The sequence below is a fragment of the Wasmannia auropunctata genome, unplaced genomic scaffold, assembly GCF_000956235.1.
Source record: "Wasmannia auropunctata unplaced genomic scaffold, wasmannia.A_1.0 LD334721.1, whole genome shotgun sequence".
In the NCBI taxonomy this organism is placed as follows: Eukaryota; Metazoa; Arthropoda; class Insecta; order Hymenoptera; family Formicidae; genus Wasmannia; species Wasmannia auropunctata.
Genome location: NW_012028169.1, coordinates 489,588 through 508,968, shown reverse-complemented (window position 1 = coordinate 508,968; position 19,381 = coordinate 489,588). Strand labels below are relative to the sequence as shown.

Below are 19,381 nucleotides of genomic sequence, written 5' to 3'. Positions count from 1 at the left end.
TTTATAATTCTGACATTTTTATATACAATATAATATTAAGAACATAAAAGTTAATTATGTTTTTGTTATTACACTTTTTTTTTACTTTACAAGACATTTGTAGCACACAGTTAATATCGCAGAACATAAATATTTTATTATATACATTGGACTAGATGCACGTAATTATATATGTATATTAATAATTATAATAAATTAATGGCGCGAAGATATATACAGTAACGTGATAATAATGATTCTAGAAAAGTAGCTAGATATAATTTTCATATGTTTATACAGTATGAAGCTCGTAAAACATATAAGATATTTGAAATATATATAAGACAAATTAGACATTTGTAATCAAACTAAAATATGAATTTAAAATAATGTAAACATCTTCTCTATTATTTTCTATTTCTCTCATAAACTTAATGATCACTTTAATAAATACTAAAATAAATACTAATATTTTTACTGTTTTTATGATAATTATGTCCACGTGATTTTATAACCAAATAAGTAACAAACTTATTTTATTGTCGATGCGGTGGAGGACAAATGCATTCGTCATCTAAGTGATCTTTAAGCCATCCCATGTAATTCGTCAGTTTTGTAAATATCCCAGGAAAATTTGGACGTCCACACCCACGTCCCCACGAAACGATTCCTGCACGCAAAAAAATGATTTACATTAGTAACAGTAGCTAAATTTCAATAACTGAATCAAACTTAGCCATAAGAGCTACCGCCTTAGTGTCATTGCTAAGTTTTGGCTATTATAGATAAAAAACATTTATTGTGACAAAAAAATTTATTAACTAAAATTAAAAGCATATATTAGTACAGGCAGCCAAAAAGATGGCATGCGTACCTAAATGTCTTATCATGCACACATTTAGCACACAGAGCTAAGTTTATAGCTACGTGCGAAAATTTAATTTGTAATTGTTTTTGTAATGTGGCACTGCCATATGCTCATCTACAGTACAATTAGCATTTATATTTTGCAGTATATAAGCTACATACTGCAAAAATTGTTACTCTATTGCAAAGATAAAGTATAAAATGCAAAGACAAACATAAAAATTAAGGAAAACGTTTAAATTGTTATGAGATTATGATTAAAGAAGACCAAGTAAAAGATCGACATCGTTAGTTAGTATTAATTATTTATAGAGAATTAAACGAAGTTATTAATTATCAAACTTAAGAATTAATTTAACAGTAATTTGCTTGTCTTTAGTCTGTCCATGCTTTATTTTATTTTAAAAATAAAAATTTTTTTATTTAACATTGTAACATAACTCACATGATATTTCATCTAGCTCTTATATAAAGACAAATGTATTTCATTATTTAATAGAGAGAAAATTATTTTAGAGTTAAAATTAAATTTTAAAAAATTTAAAGTTATCAATAAGATAAAGTTTTAGTTTATTACATACGTACCTACTACTTCAAGTTGTCCATAAATTCCTTTAACATGTAAAGGACCACCACTATCGCCCTTAAAATAATAAGAAATAATATGAAAAAAATTGTGTTTATTTTTTAAAAAGTTTAAAGGTTCAAAAGTAACAATTGTTCTTACTTATTTCAAACTGTGGTTAACACTTACGAAACAAGCATCGCGTCCTCCTACCGCGCCTTCCGGATGTAGTATGTACCCGGCACAAAACATATTTTCGGTGATGCGACTTTTCTCGTATCCAGCTTGATCGCATTCCTCTTGTGATAAAATCGGCAAATTTACTTTACGCAATTCGTCACTTACCGGCTTGGTCTCGCCCGTTCGACCCCAACCGACGACCGTAGCGAGTGCACCAGTGTAATCAATTGTTTCTGCAATGTTTTAATTCTAATGTCTTCTATGGTCGATTGCTCAACACGGATTGATCAACATGGATTCTATTGACATATAACTTATTATCAAAATTTTTATCAAAGTGTAATTTTAATTTGGAAACGTATTATTAATTCAAAACTTATTCAATAAGAATTATTAACAATACAGCGATGCATATATATTTATTGACTATCATTGCAAATAATAGTTTAGATATCATTCAAATGAATATACAAAATGACAATACTTACACGCACATACTTGTGCGTAATAATGTATAATAGAAACATATGTCAGATAAAGAAAGAATAAATGATTAATAACACAATCACTAAAAAAAATTTAATGTTTGATACAAAGATTAGATCATGGTATTCTTATTATTTTGTATTTTGACGCCCCAAAACAAAATCTGATGTCCAAATTGCTCCGTTATATCACATTTTTTTTAAGTAAAATAGTTCGATTTTTCAATATTTTTAGCGTCATTTATGGCTTGATTTTAATATGCAAGCTGGTAAATTAAAAATGACTGCACTACTACACAGAAAGAACAATGTTACTGAAAAGTCTAAAAATTTTGCTGGATACAGATCTGAAAATAATTTTGTTAAAAATTCAAATTGCTAAAATATCAAAACATTTTACAACAATGCTCATTATTCAAGTTTCCAACAAAATTATTCTGATAGTCCAATAAAATTATTTTCAGGTTTGTATTCAGCAAAAATTTTTTTTACCTTCCAGCAAAATCGTTCTTTTCGTATACATATCTAAATTAATAAAGGATGGCATATGCCATATGAGATATACGGATACATATTTACATGTATGTAGAACTATTTATAAGCATAAATATGTTGCGGCATTGCTGCAATAGTGTCATATCTCGAAAAATGACATTTTTGAGTTATTCATTGGAAAAAATAGATTTTGACGTGTACTTTTATCTGGTGAATAACTTAGAATTGTCAATTTTCGAAATATGACACTATTGCAGCAATGCCGTAATATATAGTATATATGAATATTTTTAAATGAGTGTCTCAAGTTAATTGATCACTCCCAGATGACCGTGTCTCTCTCTTTTTCTCTCTCTCTTGGTAAGAATACCATGGTCTCATTTTTGGATCAAGCGTTAAATAGTTTTGTGTGTTTGTGCAGTAATGTACATATCTTATTAATATTAGATGTAAATTACTTATTTATTATGTAACTTACTGTCTTCTGGTAAACATGCCGTTCGTACAATACCATTTATAGATACAGGCTGATCCATCTCAATGATAGCGATATCATTATCATATGTATAACTATGAAAATCTTCGTGAATGGCTGCCGATTTAATACGTCGAACTATAGCGTTTCTGCCTAATGAAGAACGATCGCTATCCATCAAAACAAGTTTGATGGTTCTAATGTCAAATCTAGAAATTATTTTAATCATGTGTAGATATGTTATAACATAATTTTCGAATTAAATACATATAATCTGTAATTATATGCAACTTCTAACTTCTCTTCCTTGATACATACCCTTGCAAACAGTGAGCGGCAGTGAGTACATGCTTCCTTGATATTATACTTCCAGCACAATAAAATTTGCCCCTTTTACTCATGCTAACTAGCCAGGGATAATCATAAACGCTGGTGACATTGCCGCCGACAATTCGTGTTTTTCGTCCAAGACCGCAAACTGTAGTGCATTAATTCATGCTTAATCAACTTGAATAATCAATGTAATTGGGGCAATTTTATTTGGCACATGCTAATTATTTAAACTAATTGTTTTGTGCACCACTAGGAAGGATGATGTTATTTAATTAGAAGTATATCTATTAATTACGAGAAAATAAAATTTTTTAAATTAAATATTTTAATGTGTGAATCTTCATGTATAAAATTATGCAAAGAAGAATATTTTGGTGCTATCACTTTGCTTTATATGTCAATTTCGTAACACTACTCTAAATATAGATGTTTTTTATTTGCATATTATATATTTATAACCGAAACAAATTATTACACATTTCTTTGATTGAAGTTGGAACTTGTGTGATTGCATTTATTATTGCTCGAATAGAAAAATATAAAAGATTTAAGATTATATATATATATATGTATGTATAATGTTTCTCTATAGTGTTTCTTTCGTCGACTTCTAATTAAATGTATGATGATCAAATACGGTGTTAGCTGAAATATTTTTATTTACCGCAATCGTTGCAAACATTCGGCTTTTTAAAAGGGAATGTAAACGCAGGATCGAAATCGACGTAAGACACCTCGTCTATTGTCGGGCGAATAATTTCAGCATTTGTGATATTATAGTGCACTTGAGCATTTGAGGTAGGCAAATTCCTGTTGTTCGACAATATCTACAAACGAAAGAATAATGAAAAGAGATATTTCAATACTAATTCTATGTGTTTCTTTTCGCAAATCTTGTAATAAAGTATAATTGACATTAAAAAAAAACAATGAAGAAGCCATATGTATATCAATATTTTTTTGGAAAATATTTTATTGGAAAATTATTATACAAATTAATACAAAATTATATAAAATATTTTTCAATGGTACTTTGTGCACTTTATTTTCGAAAAGAAATACATTTCTACAAAAAATAAAATTATAAAAAAATGGACAAACTAATATTCTCTCTTTTTCTCTTCCTTAATGAGTACATTTTTACAGTTCGCGCATATAGTACAGCATAAAGTTTAATACAAATTACGAAAAGAATTAAATTAAAGTAAAGAAAGTCATTAAAAATTAATAATTTGTTTAAATTAATTGTATATGTTAATCTTTTATGGTTCTTATGTTTTCGTTCTGTTATTTAATGTAAATTTAAATTAACAAAAACAGGATGTTGTCACTGTTACTGTATTTAGCGTTTTCTCAAAAATGTTATACATCTAAATAATAATTATTTAACTCACCACACGAGGCAATGCATGACAGCAGCTCAGGCATAGAAACAGCAAAGAAACAGAAATGTATCTCGCTCTTACGCAACCGTCCATGCCGTATGGTTTCCGGTTTAATTAATACGCGCCAATCGGTGAATTTGTTTTGTCGCAAAATTCGGTCCCGCGCACGTGCTTACACCCGTAGCGTGAAAAGTCTACAAGTATCTCGGCCGTTTTGCCGTTTTATAGTAAATTATAACTAATGAAAAAGCCCAGCCGCGTGCCCCGGTGGGGATCGTCAACCTTGAGTGGTGCGTTTGCATTGGCAGATGTTGCATGTGACAGCCTTTAAATCACCGGGTCGGTCGGTGTACGCGCCCGTTGTCTCACCTGCACAAGTACCGCCTCAGGTATAGGCAACAATGAGAGTTCGCGCGCGTACGCACAAGCGCGACGACGATTTTATGGCGCAATCGACCATCGGCCACCACGAACGTCCAATGTCAACCCGGTCCACCTCCTCTCACAGCGACCCTTCATTTCAGGGATCCACCGAGACTGGATCAATGTCAATTTCGTCAGCGGATGAACGCGAATGCCACCGCGCCCCACGGCCGTTCCGATTCACTGTCGCGGCATGATAATTACGACGACGCGGTGTCAGTGACAACGACGATGACGATGACGCGTCGTCATCGTCGTCGATAATGATGACTATAATGACGGCGATGGATCACTGTTGCTAATAAATTATGCGAGCAAATAATTGCAAGAATCTCGTTTCTTATCTCATTATGCTACGTGCAAAGGGCCGCCAAGATACTGAATTCTTATTTTTATCATTGTTCCGTGCGACACTTTCTTCAAATTTATTCATGACGCAAGGTGATCGTACCATCTTGGTATGGCTTCTTCATTGTTTTTTTTAATGTCAATGATACTTTGTTATGAAATTTGCGAAAAGAAACACAGAAGAATTAGTAATGAAATATCTCTTTTTACATATTTTTTCGTACCCCTTTTTCTCTCGAAAAGACTGATCTGCAATGTGATTTTTGTGCATTCGACATAAGTAAATAACTAAAGATTGATTAACCGAAAGATTGATCGTGATTATAACACGACTGAGACTCTTTTTTGGTGTGATATGCGTATGACAATAAACTCAGCAATTGGTCTTGTGTACTTAAGAGAAATAATCAGAAAAGTAATAAAAAATTCCGCCACAGTTTGTAAATCTATTACACGATATAACATCATAACACCATATAACAATTTTACAGCATGGATTATTTGAAGATCATGACAAAGTAAACAGTGGTGAGAGAGATAACCATTTTGATTTAAATATAACTAACATAAACGTTTTGTATTGAAAGTTTCTTAGAAGTTTTCTAATATCCGCTGAGTATATCACTGTAAGATTATGGTTGCTGCGGTTACAATCGAGCCAATGTAATAACGATTTGCCCTTGTCATCGATTTCATTGAGCTAGAACAAATCTGATGTAGCGTGAAAGGAAGAAGTTATACAATTTTCTCGGATTCTATTATAGGAATGCGGTTACAATCATAAAAATGCGACAAGTTCGCAAGCTAGTAAAATGTTAGTAAAATGCTTTTCAAGGAGTTTTAGTTATCAGAAAGAAGGACCAGAGGGATTTTTGGAGCAAACACACGATATGCGATAGATATAGAAACGCGCACAAGGAGAATTCCAATTAAAAGTGTCGGAATTTCCTCAACTGAATTGGTTCTGCGTCATTAATATTTAAGCATTTATTGACACAAAAAACCTAAAACTATCGTATTTCGCAATTTATTAACTTACAGATAATTTTACTTTTACTGCAAATTAGGTGGCATATAATCCCACCCCATGTAGGCCCGCATATAATCTTCAGTCAACGTTAAAATTGCAACGAAATTCGAGGTGAAATCCGAATAATATTACGATCTTTTCACAGAGAGAGAGAGAGAGAGAGAGAGAGAGAGAGAGAGAGAGAGAGCTCATAAAAAGTGTCAAACAAATCGAACTCATTAGAATTATTTATTTTCTAATTTTTTTCAATCACCGTCCGACAGACATAATACGTTTGCGATAAAAATATATTTCGAGAGTTTTCTTTTTTATTTTTGCATTTCTTATTTATTTTAATTATCATAGACATTCCATGTAACTAGGTCAAATTGTATCTTTGAAACAATTAGAGACGGAAAAAAATGTTAAAGATAATATTACTTTAAATATTTTCTAAAATGCTACGTATGATTGCATATTTCATTTATATTTCATACTACAATTCTTTTTCTTATTATATTTTAATAATTCTGTTGCACTTTTCTTTTATCTCTGCAACCTTAAACTCTACCTAGGAATTACATGTAATTATCCCTTAATATTATCTCTATGACAAATTTGTCATAGAGATAATATTGCCCGTGAAAAGATTATATGGTGGATTTAATCTGACCCTGAAGATACGTGAAAATAAAGCAAGGCTTCTGATAAAGTTAAACATCGAGACAATAAGGTAATGCGTCTCGCCCGCATGAGGGTCTCGTTACCTATATACCTTGACCCACTGTTACAGGTTACAGGTGGTGTACAATCTGTCTTGCCCAGCCGCGCATCTTATCTCGTTTGTTCAGCAATAATCGAAGTTATGATAAGTCGGATCAGACGAAGTGCCGATAAAGACAAAGATGGGAACCTGTCAAAGGATTTATCATTTTCCATGTCACGTGGAATATTATAAATGTATCGCCGTATGCAATGTAACATTTACGCGTATGTCATAATGCTAAAGATTTGTAAAAATGTATTTTTAAATAAATCCAAATGCACGAATTACAATAGCATTCATTAAACCATCAAATCTACATTTTCATAAGGAAGATGCAGGTAATGTGTGATTATTTATACATACAGTTATGCATAATATACATACATTTAATTCGATATATACAAAAATACTGATAGGATTTTATTTAAAAATTGTTTTTTATATTTAATTTATCCTATGCAATTTACAATTACCACATTTTATTTTATCTACAAAAACGCACTTGTTAATTCCACAATAAAATTCTCTCCGAGTACGTCCTCTCCGAATATGTTAAAACATTTAATAAATATTTTGTTTTATAATATAAAAGAATCTCGATAAAAAATATTTTTTTATAAAAATATTAAAAAAAATTTATCTAGAATTTTATTGTGAAAAATAGTGAATTTTTTTTTACGAAGCGTTTATTTTAGCTTTTGTATTTTTAATAAATTACTTTTAACTGGGACATTCGTTTTGGCCCTTTTTTTATTTTGAGAAGAGAAAGCACTAAATAAAGGAAAAGGAATTAACTGAACAAGATACATCATTTTTAATAGTTTTGCAGATCTCTTACGTGCTTACGATATTTGTTTGCGATGAATTTACATATCGCTAGCCTAAATTTTCACTTCTGCTACCGGCTTGTCCACTATTCCGTATAAATAAAGACGTGACACCGAATCGACGGCTTGTGTGAAAGTATATGCTGCCTCGGCAGGAAGTGCGGCGGATCATCAGATCGGTTTGATACTTCTTCCACAGTGCACAGTAAGAATTAACGTACAGCGGTGCTAAATTTAAAAGTGCAAGAAATAATGTTTCGGTTTATATTGTTCTTAAAACTTGTCGCAGTGGCGATAACAGTTGCTGTTGATAATGAGGTATTGTCGTTGTGTTGATGGTGTATAAGTGTCTTCGAATACATTTACAAATATTTATAGATAAATTATGAATATTTTTTTAAACTAGTTTATTACAAAATAATATATGAAAAAGTATATGAAAAATATATACAGAAATAAACACATAAACTTTTAGATTTATTATGTATTTTTATTTATATTTAAAAAGTGGATTGTTTTCAATAAATGATTTATTAAATACCGTCTTTTTTACAGACTACTTTAATATTAAATATTTATAACCTTATTGATGCAATTAATAATAGGAGTGAAAAATCTAAAAGAATTCGTATCTTTTATCGATTTTTATGTAATATTATAATCCATGATATAAAAAAATTTGTTTTAAATAACAGTTGCAGTCAAACTTAACTACATATGTGGAAGAACAAAACTTGAATAATACAAGTGGAATTGACAATGATAAAGGCTTCTGGGAATGGCTATTTGGTTCAGTGGCACCATATCCACCAACAATCATAGAACCTCAGCAACCAGAAAAATGTTTAAAATGCAGTATGTTTAAATTTAAATTTATTATCATTATTTTGTATTAATATTTATATTTATATTTTGGGTATTTTTACATTAAGCAAAATTAACGATTCATTATTATCTGATTTATTTCAATCAAATATTGATGAAAAAGGAAAACTATACATATATACAAAATAATTAGGTACTGATTCATTTACAGCTTGTGGTTTGACAAACAAACATAATCGTATTGTCGGCGGCGTCGAGACGCAGGTCAATCAATACCCTTGGATGGCCCTGCTAACATACAGAGGACAATTTTATTGTGGGGGTACAGTAATAAGTTCACGACATGTACTAACGGCCTGTCATTGCGTTCAAGGGTGATTCATTCATGCTAATTTTTTATCATCATTGAATATGCGTGTATGTGTGTGCAAAATGATTAATAATCGATCAGATTTTTCTTAATAGATTTGACCCGAATAAACTGACTATCCGAATATTAGAACACGACTGGAATTCGATCGGTAGCAAAATTCAGGAATTCCAGGTGGAAAAAATAATCAAGCACAGTGCTTACTCAACTGCGAATTACAACAATGATATTGCACTCCTTAAGTTAAAGGAGCCTATCACGTTCCGAGGTTCGATGCGACCTGCTTGTCTTCCGAAACAAGGTATCTCTTAATTTACGTATTCACATATATAAATGATATTGATTTTATTAATTGTAGGAAGTAATTCTTATTTGTTAAATATTAGATATCAAGTATCTTAGATCTTCTAGATCTTTAAAAAGTAGAAACTTTAAAGAACTGGAAACAATTTAAATTTGGTCACATTATTGATTACAAATTAATTATTTTTTTTAGAGAAAACCTTCGCCGGCAAAAAAGGTATAGTGACCGGATGGGGTGCCGTCAAGGAAGGTGGTTCGGTATCGCACACTTTACAGGAGGTTATTGTTCCTATTCTTAGTAACGCGGAATGTCGCGCTACGAAATACCCGTCACGTAGGATAACAGATAACATGCTATGTGCGGGTTTCAAGGAGGGAGGCAAAGATTCCTGTCAAGTAAGCAAAAAGTTGTAATTTGAAACAGTAAAAAAATAATAAGACTGCAGTTATATTTTTAGACTGTTTATCTTAATTAAATATATATTTTATAGCGTGTTTTAAAGTATAAAGGATATAAAATTTTAATTAAATTATGAAAATAACTGACATAATAAAAATGCGAGAAATAATAAGTAAAATTAATAAAAACGTCAGCGTAGATATCCAATACGTATTTTTAATAAATGTAAAATATTTGAAATTTAAAAAATAACGAGACAAATTTTCACACTATAGGGGGATAGCGGTGGTCCATTGCATGTAGAAGAGAATGGTGTTCATCAGATAGTCGGTAAGTTCAACTTTAAACTGAGTTATTGAATATAAGCGAAGCATCGTAAAAATTGTTAAATGTAAAAAAATACTTTAAGGAAAATCCGGAAAATATTCTTATACGAGAGAAGCTAAATTTTTTAAAAATTTTCTAATTTTATAGGGGTTGTATCCTGGGGCGAAGGATGCGCGCGACCTGGATTTCCGGGGGTTTACACTAGAGTAAACAGATTCCTCACGTGGATTGAACACAACACAGAGGACGACTGCTATTGTTGATATGCAATTTTTTATATAAACTGACCATAATTACTTTAGTTAATTCACATTTATTCATATTCATAACAACGGAAATTATGCAAGCTACAGAAACAATCAGTGGTGTATACATTATACAATGATACATATATAGATAACAATTCCTATACTGGATTGTACAAGTAAGAATTCATTGCATCGTGACTCGATAATTATTTAAACATATATTTCTTTACTTGTATTATATACGTAATACATATATAATACTTCACAGCAGCATATGTATAATATAATACAGTGAATTCTATACGCAGCATTGTGTATATACACAATAATTAAAAATTAAGGCACGTGCGTCGCTCTTCACTTTAGTCAATATTCGTAATATGTATACGTAAAAGAAGAAAGTGACAAGACTTTCTCTGTTTCTCGCAATCAAACGACTTGGAATTTCGGTGAAAACTCATATACATCTGTTTGTAACATCATTTACATCGCACGATGAACAGATGTAAAATGTACGCACGTTGTGTGCATTTTATTATTGATATATATCAATAAGATACACATTTTTAATTAATTTATACAATATATGTATAATAATTTTTTAATTACCATTATGAAACTTAGGTAATTTTGTTTATTGTATATGAAGTATATTAATAAGGACTAAAGAGTCAACAACGTGATTTTTTTACTAGACAAAACATGCATTTTTATAGCAATTACAGCAATATTTGTGTATGAATTTTATTTATTTTAATATTAAAATATTTTATATACCATCAGTGACTAAAAGTCCTTTAATTACTGCGTTGTCATCATCTGATAAATTAATTTCTTCCTTTGTTTCGTTCTTTGCCGCTGATTGCAGCCAATACGTCTCCATGTCTCCCTTTCCCTTTACATAATAAATAATATCATAATTATATATGTAATAAGTATATATAATATATGACATTATTAATTAGTACACTTTCATAATACAAACCTTTACCGAAACAACTCCACGTGATTCGGTATGATAACGATCTTTCAGTAATAGAGCTTTGGTGCTAGAAGAAATATGCACCTTTCCTGGCTACGCACCATTCAATGCCGTTAATCGGAATAATATAAGAATTCAGAAGAGAAAAGATTAAAAAATAGATTTATAAATGTTTGTATATCCTTTTTCAAATACAAATTGAAACTGTCATAATAAATACAATTTATGTAATTCATAATTTAATTACGTAAACCTTTGAATTATAGTTTCTTGATAACGAAATTATCAACTATGGATGAAGTCAATTAGATGGATTTAGATTTAATGTCAATTATGTAAAAAATAATTGCATTACCAGACTAGTGGTCTGCATTCTGGAGGCCGTGTTAACAGTATCTCCGAAGAAACAGTATCTCGGCATTTTGATACCGACGACCCCGGCGACCGCTGGCCCGGAATGAATTCCTGAGAAATTTTAAAATAAATATACTATTATCTCAATTAATTTCGTTATCCACTCGTTACATGCTTATCATGCAACACGAGCGCGGGTCAGTCTTCGTGAAGATAAAATTAACCGTAACGTCGAGAATTTAAAACGAAACCATGTCCCAAGAGAACGGAAATATATATGCAAGAAAATATATTACGTTCGGAAAGACGTATGGCTCTATGCCGTACGGTGATTACCTATGCGGATTCGTATATCCAGTCCAGAGGGTGATTTGAGGGATCGTACGTGCTCGATGAGTTGTAGGGAAACGTCGGCGACGTTCTGTGCGTGATTTTCATCTCTATCCGGTGCACCGCTGGCTGCCATGTACACGCGACCAACAGTCTCCACCTGTCACGATGTGAATGTAAATACAAAACGTACGATTGCACGTGTAATTGACGATATAGTAACTCAGATAAGCACTATCTTCGTATCTCCCGAACATATTATTGTTAATGTACAATAATAAAATAAATGTCACAGTGATACATATTTTTGATCAAATTAAGATATCTTTTAATAGTCATGTTATGTAATAACTTTAAACTCCACACTAAATCTCAAGTGGAATGATATATGGCATTTTCAATAAAATGAGTAATCTCACTTTGTACACGTTAAACTGATCCATCAGCGTATCGAAACAGGAGAAAACGGCGTTCATTGATAAAACGATGTCCATCGCTCCCTCGATCGTCGAATAATCGAAGTCGCATAATTCGCAGAAAAGAACCGTTATTGATTCAAAGGACTGCAAATAAAGCATTTTTTTAAGTAGCTAGTAAACAAGATAGAAAGTCGAAAAGAGATTTCGTGAGTAGATATTTGCACACCTCGCAAGTGCTCAATGGACTGGCTCCGGCTCGCAGTCGATCTGCCACTGTTTGCGGAATCATAGAATATAAAAGCTCGTCGCTCTTGTTCTTCCATCGATCCAGCAACGCATAGCTGTTTTCCAGTTCCGTCGATCTCTGCTCTGCCCTCTCGAACATCATTTCCAATCTGTAAATAAATGATATAGGCTATAATATAATCCGAAGAATTTTACAAAATGTACTCAATTTTAGATAAAATAATCTTTCTTCGATTATTTAAAAACACTAGACTAGACCTTCCGCAGTGCTGCCATCCTGCCAACACCAGTTCTTTGCTCATACCGTGGGGATTCAGATCATTCAGATACAGACCCATATTAAGAAGTTCGTCTAAACTATTGATTCTATTGCGGCATAAGATAAACGATAACAAATCAATTATTCTATGGGAAAGAGTAATCATGGTAGACATTAGAAACTTACAAAGGACTACAGAGAAATATAATAGCTTTAATGTCCTCGATGTATCTCATTTGACCCTTCAACAAGATACTTCTCGCACCTTGACTTCCACGTCTATCCAAACTACTGCTTGTGCTTGGCATATCGTTCGAATTTATCGAAGAACGATGATCGTTTGCTCTGATGAGTTCCAATTCGAATATCACTGAATGCAAATATATTACCTAAAAATGTAACATTAAATAAATTCATATGTGTATTTGCACGTTATATTCGTGCACATGTATATAATCTATTATTAAGTACAATTGAAAATGTTATTCTAATTTGCAGAATTAACGTTACAGCTTTTCAAGCACATATAATTTGTATTACTTACATTCCCCCATGTAAACGAAATTCCCTTCGGTCTTCTTAATTTGAATATTTCTGTAACGTGTCTGTTTAAAATGGACGTGGTGCCACCCCATGCTTGAAGCAATTTATCTCCTGCTCCTAGTATTTGCATGTTCTTGTTTATGACGACACCAAAGGGAAAGAGGCGTAAGAAAAATGTACAAGATACAGGCGACAATTCACGGCTTAACGGGGTTTTCATTCTATTGTTTTTCGCGATCTGATTTTCAATATAAAAATTGTAGCATTAAATTGAATGTCAAATGTATTAAAAATATTATAACTATTACAGTTTAATAAAATTTAAATTAACAATAAGCACATAAATATAACAAATAGTAAAAGTATAATTAGTACTTTAGAAAAAAAGAAAATACAATCAAGTCTAAATTTAAAACTTACGTATTGCTGGTTGTCGAAATTAATACGAAATTTAACCATTACGCTTCGAGATCCTGGAATATTATTTGAAATTTCTAATACTTTAATATCCAGTTCTGTATTATATAAGTCTTCTGCTATTTGAAATAATTGTCCTACAAAAAGTAGAACATCATATTATGTATGTGATAAAAAATATTATTAATCTAAAAATTTACTTTTAGCTCTATAGCCTTTCATTTATATACATATGTATAAATAGGAACGTTCTGATAATATAATTTTTTTCTTATATTTATAATATAATATAAAAGAAAAGAATTCTTACCCATAAGATAATGCGTGAAACCTTGCCGTGTACTTCTGTAAATCAGAACAACACCCTGTGGATCGACATGTGTTGTATACATAGAGGGACTTTTCATTTTTGGATACGTGAATCTCATTTGCATGTGAATATTATCTACGCTTTGTAAAAAATCACAAAAGTAACGACCAGTTGCTTTTATAGTGCAATCATACCTAATAAAATAAATTACGCGTTATGTGTAAATTTAATTAATTTTTATGTAAAATTATTAATACGTTTGAACGTTCAATTTGTATGTGCTTTCTTTTAAATTTACAGAACTTACCCTAGATTACTGAAAAATCTCACGAAGCACTTTCCAAAAAATTGCATAATGTTATCCACAGATTCACCAGTATACACGGCAAGAGCCGTAGCTAAGTTAGTCATTAACTCATCCGGATATGTTTGTCTTGTATTAAAAACTATGTGTTTGCAATCAGCTTTCTCCAGAATACGAAGCCATACTTCTTCACCAAATTCTAGCTGTAAAAAAATAGTTTTAGCTTTCTATTATTTAACATTTAATATTTTTTCTCTTAATTTAGATATCTGAAGAGATATCTGTGGTAAATAGAGTGCAGAGTGGTGAAACACACTGTAATAAAAGTTGTAATATATTTCAATCATAAGTTGCAATTTATTATTAAACTTAATTAAGACAGTTAAAATAAAATTCAACGTAGATATAATACATAAAATAAAGTATTTTATTAAAGAGAAATATCTGTAATACGTTCTTCGTTATGTGCCAAATAATAGGTTCCAGGAATCAATTATAAATCGATTTGGATAATCAAACCAATTTCCCAGTTCCCCTATGTCAATTAATGTTTCTTTTACTAGGATGAGAAGCAGTCACGAAAATGAATATGTGATCTTTAATGAGGAAGGTTCTCAGGAGTATATGCTACAAATGAACACGCAAACCAATTGATACAACTCAATAAACACAATTAGCTATATATGTTAATATTTTAAAACATTTTTAATTTTACGAAGATATACGTTTAAAAAATTCAAGCAAAGTTTAGACAATAAATTGATCTTTTTATAAAAAATGTGATTAATAAAAAATACAGCAAAATTTAAAAAATTATTAATAATTAACGTTATAATATATAATACATTTTAATTTATAATCTCTTTATTTTTATTAAAATTGTGTTAAATTACACAATATTGTCATTATTTATGTATTGAAGTTATACTTTATGTCAAGACAAGTGATTAAAAAAAGAAATGTAAGCAAGATATTATCAAAACAAATTAATAGAGTCGACCATACATGTTGATAGAATACTATTTTTAAAACTTTGTACAATTAAGGCGTTGGAAACTAAAAGGAAGTCCATCCATATTCAAGTACCTCGTTTATTACATATCTACGAAGCGTCTCCTTCACAAATACGTGACACACATTATAAGTACGTATAAGATCAGTTCAAGACAATTCCCAAGAAACAATACAGAATACATTAAATTAATTAGTTATGATAATGTAATTATTATAATTTGAAGCCTGTTATATAACATTATTATATTATTAAATTCTGTTAATATTCTCTTAATTAAAAGAAAAAATAAAAAAAATTTGGAAAATAGTGACAAATATAGTTGCGTGACGAAGCGCATTTACAAATTAAATTTTGTAGAGTTTTTGATATTTAATATCTATTTTAATATCTATTTTAATATAAAATCAACTTTAAAAAATCTAATATTTCATATCGTTTAAATGTAAATTTTTATGGTTTTCTGAACTCACGAGAAATAGATGATAATGTAATTCAATTAATACATGTCGATCATATTTATGAAATTTATTTCCGTAATGTAGATAAAATGAAATATACATGTATATGTATACATGTTTTCAAATATAAGATATATGACGAGATTAATATCAAATCAATATTACGTAAATATTATTAAATTTATATTACAAGATAAAATGGCTTTTTTACGAGAGTGAAAGAATAGAAACAGAAAGAAACAGAATTATTTTACTTGTATTCTTCTTTAAATTATTGAACAAAAAAACCATCTATTTAAACAGTAATTAATCGTTGTATTAGAAACGCCAAGTAATAAATTTATCGTGTTAAAGCTGACGATAATAAGTTTTTATGACTTATGTACTAAAACTGTATTTTGAATAATGTTGTTAAATTAACAATGTAAATTAAAATTCCGTTAGTGTAGATATATAACTGTAAGAAACTAATGTTTCAATAATGTCATTAAATCGTGCTTAAAACTTCGTAAAGAATCAGACAGATTGATGAATGAGTTTAATTTCGATTCTATTAGCCTCTACAAAAAGACAGCGTAACGCAGACGGTTTAAAGATAAATGTATTCAGCCTTAACTCAGCAATTCAATATCCGGTGGGTACATACATATAATTCATTAAAATGGATGCTGACGAACGTGAAATTAATATGAATTTATCAAACTTATTAATATGTCACGTAAGTTACAAACGTTTTAATTATAATATGTAATTTATAATCAGGTATATACATTTATAGCAATAAAGTTATGTTTTTTTATTATATAAATATAATATATTTTTTTTGAAAATAAATTGTCTATCGCAAAAAGGGAAAATACGTAAAAGAAACATGATAGGATTCATTAAAATCTGCATAGCTGGAAGATAAATGTTCTTTGACGTAAAAAAGAATCGATCGTATTTATCTAACGTAAAATACGTGAAGAAGAAATTGCCATTAACGCTGTTAATAAAAGGAGAAAAAAATTCAGACAATTATGTAAAAGAAATTGTCGAGAAAAAGTTTTAATATTTTTAAATTGTGGAAACTTGTTTTTCATCAGCGTAACATTCACAATCTCGAACTTCTTAAATTAAATATTTCCAGGAGCAGCTGCGCCACTATAATTTTATCCACACAACTTCTGCGATTCTCTATGTTATTCGTAATAAATAGAGCCAGAACATTGAAATATAAAAAGAGTTAGCTTACACAGCGTGATTTCCAAATTCGACATATCGAATAATTTAGTAAATCATATTTTCTTTTGAATGCAATTTATAGATAACGATTTAATAGAAAATATTTTAAAAAATGTGTGTGTGTTAAATAGTTTTATAATTTGAAAGAAGTTTGACGAAAAATTATTTTAATAATTAAATATCTAAAATATGTGCTAACTTGGGATGTTTATAAATTGTAAAAATGTATTATTTACAATTTTATATAACGCATAAATTTTTATCCAACAGAAAATAACTGTTAAGATAATGTTCGATGACTTCTTTAATTTTTATCACAGACAACATTCGAGGTAACAATTCATAAAAAATCAATATGTTCATATTTCAGCTAATTGTAAGATACAAATTAATGATTTAATGTATTAATTATTGATTTCTCTTAGTGTAAATGTATAAAAATATATAATAAAAATTAAAGATTATTGAAAATAATAAGTTTATTTAATCCTTGCAATTACATATTAAAGAAAACAAAAAATTAATAGATTAAATCAAACTTTTAAAAATTATTAAAATCTTACTTACCGTTAAAAAAAACGAAGAAGAAATAAAATTTTAATTCAAACTCAATTATTCTCCAAGTACATATATCCCAAATGAGATGCAAGTTAGTCAAATATACAATGCCAGTTCTATGATTTGTTTGCACTTTACCGACCTGCACGAAATATTGCACACTTTCCAACAGCATCCCATACATCTTGACGAATGCGCTCACAAATTTTGTTTACTTGTTTAGCGTTTGTTAATTAATGAAAATATTCGATCAGCGAGTTTATAAAACTGAAGCGTTTTTTCGCAATCTTATAACAGGAGCAGATCGAAATTCTTATCTTGCTCCATTATAATCGCGACGTTCGGAAGACAAGTGCTTCGCACCATCAGGATCGCAACCGGTTGTACCCAGTGTCATTTGAACAATAGACTCCCCCCTTATGCAGTAGAGAAAGGGAAGGCGAATGCGCGGCGGATCCTGTTTCGACTGTGGCTTGAGGGTTACTCAATCTAACAAGGATGGGTTGGAGACATGTACGCGTTGCGTGTGCGCAGATCTTATCGCTGCTTCACAGAGATATTTGCACCTAAATATTTGAAATAGTAAATTTTAATTTACAATTATTTGTTAAAATTATTTAGAGCAGTTTCACAAGGAATTTAATTTATTAAATTTCGTATAATTAAGAGATTATTTTAGTAATATTTACATCGTAATCTATTACAATAAAATTATTTCTAAAAGAATATATTATAATATATATAAAGATATATTAATTAGAAATATATTTATGTTTTAAAATATTATTTAAACATTTCAGAAAATCCAGAAATTAATCTTCTTAGTTGTGTTTATAGTCTATCATATAAGTTTACGTATATAGATTTTATTTATATATTTTCTACACGAAAAAAAAGAGAAATCTGTGTGATTTCGACGTTATTCGTTTAAAATTAAATAGATAGCTTGAAGAGATCCTTCGTAACTAAAAAATAAAAAATACAACAAAAACTTATTTTTGTACATTTAATATAAAGATATGGCAACACATTTTAAGTGATGCCAATAAAGTTTCCGTTAAACATTTATTATTTTTACAAAATGGAAATTAATTAAATATATATTCATCTTCATTCGCGCGCATTAAACTTTAATTTCTTTAAGAGTCGACAAGAAGTTATACGTTATTATATATATATATTATTTACACCGTCTCTTAATTCAATTGTAAATCTTCTCCTCAATCATTCGGCGATAGTTAACAAAGATCAATGGCTGGTTACACTTGTCGCTACACTTGTTTCAATTTCATTACGTTACTCCCAATTCCACGTCGATTATCCGACAGCGGGCAGAGTCTGTGATGTAGGCG

At 30.1% G+C, this 19,381-nt stretch overlaps 2 protein-coding genes across 2 annotated transcripts; one reads left to right on the top strand and one right to left on the bottom strand.

The window, feature by feature from the left end:
• Positions 1–16: 16 nt before the first annotated feature.
• Positions 17–18,408, bottom strand: LOC105458073 (soluble guanylate cyclase 89Da-like). The gene is made up of 19 exons (XM_011703135.1): positions 18,172–18,408; positions 14,778–14,977; positions 14,471–14,664; positions 14,164–14,297; positions 13,745–13,981; positions 13,387–13,589; positions 13,200–13,307; positions 12,922–13,090; positions 12,696–12,839; positions 12,283–12,436; positions 11,948–12,057; positions 11,596–11,685; positions 7,084–7,103; positions 4,044–4,189; positions 3,365–3,524; positions 3,050–3,255; positions 1,601–1,824; positions 1,432–1,489; positions 17–649 (listed from the first exon to the last, which is right to left on the bottom strand). The coding sequence occupies exons 1-19, from the start codon at positions 18,211–18,213 to the stop codon at positions 516–518; spliced, it is 2,733 nt and encodes a 910-aa protein (XP_011701437.1). The 5' UTR covers positions 18,214–18,408; the 3' UTR covers positions 17–515.
• On the top strand, positions 8,246–11,382 carry LOC105458072 (trypsin-1-like). Its single transcript, XM_011703133.1, has 7 exons — positions 8,246–8,455; positions 8,833–8,992; positions 9,174–9,336; positions 9,428–9,633; positions 9,829–10,031; positions 10,311–10,365; positions 10,510–11,382. Exons 1-7 carry the CDS (start codon positions 8,390–8,392, stop codon positions 10,623–10,625), a joined length of 969 nt encoding a protein of 322 aa, XP_011701435.1. The 5' UTR covers positions 8,246–8,389; the 3' UTR covers positions 10,626–11,382.
• Positions 18,409–19,381: the final 973 nt, after the last annotated feature.

What these genes read in the sequence shown, in the direction of transcription:
- LOC105458072 (XM_011703133.1), top strand. Translation starts at nt 8,390, where the DNA reads ATGTTTCGGTTTATATTGTTCTTAAAACTTGTCGCAGTGGCGATAACA. An exon ending in AGAAAAATGTTTAAAATGCA is followed by an intron (nt 8,993 to 9,173) that starts GTATGTTTAAAT and finishes ATTCATTTACAG; the next exon opens with CTTGTGGTTTGACAAACAAA. An exon ending in TGGTGTTCATCAGATAGTCG is followed by an intron (nt 10,366 to 10,509) that starts GTAAGTTCAACT and finishes CTAATTTTATAG; the next exon opens with GGGTTGTATCCTGGGGCGAA.
- LOC105458073 (XM_011703135.1), bottom strand. Translation starts at nt 18,213, where the DNA reads ATGTATGGGATGCTGTTGGAAAGTGTGCAATATTTCGTGCAG. An exon ending in ATATTTCTCTGTAGTCCTTT is followed by an intron (nt 13,308 to 13,386) that starts GTAAGTTTCTAA and finishes ATGCCGCAATAG; the next exon opens with AATCAATAGTTTAGACGAAC. An exon ending in GTCCATTGAGCACTTGCGAG is followed by an intron (nt 12,840 to 12,921) that starts GTGTGCAAATAT and finishes CTTTATTTGCAG; the next exon opens with TCCTTTGAATCAATAACGGT.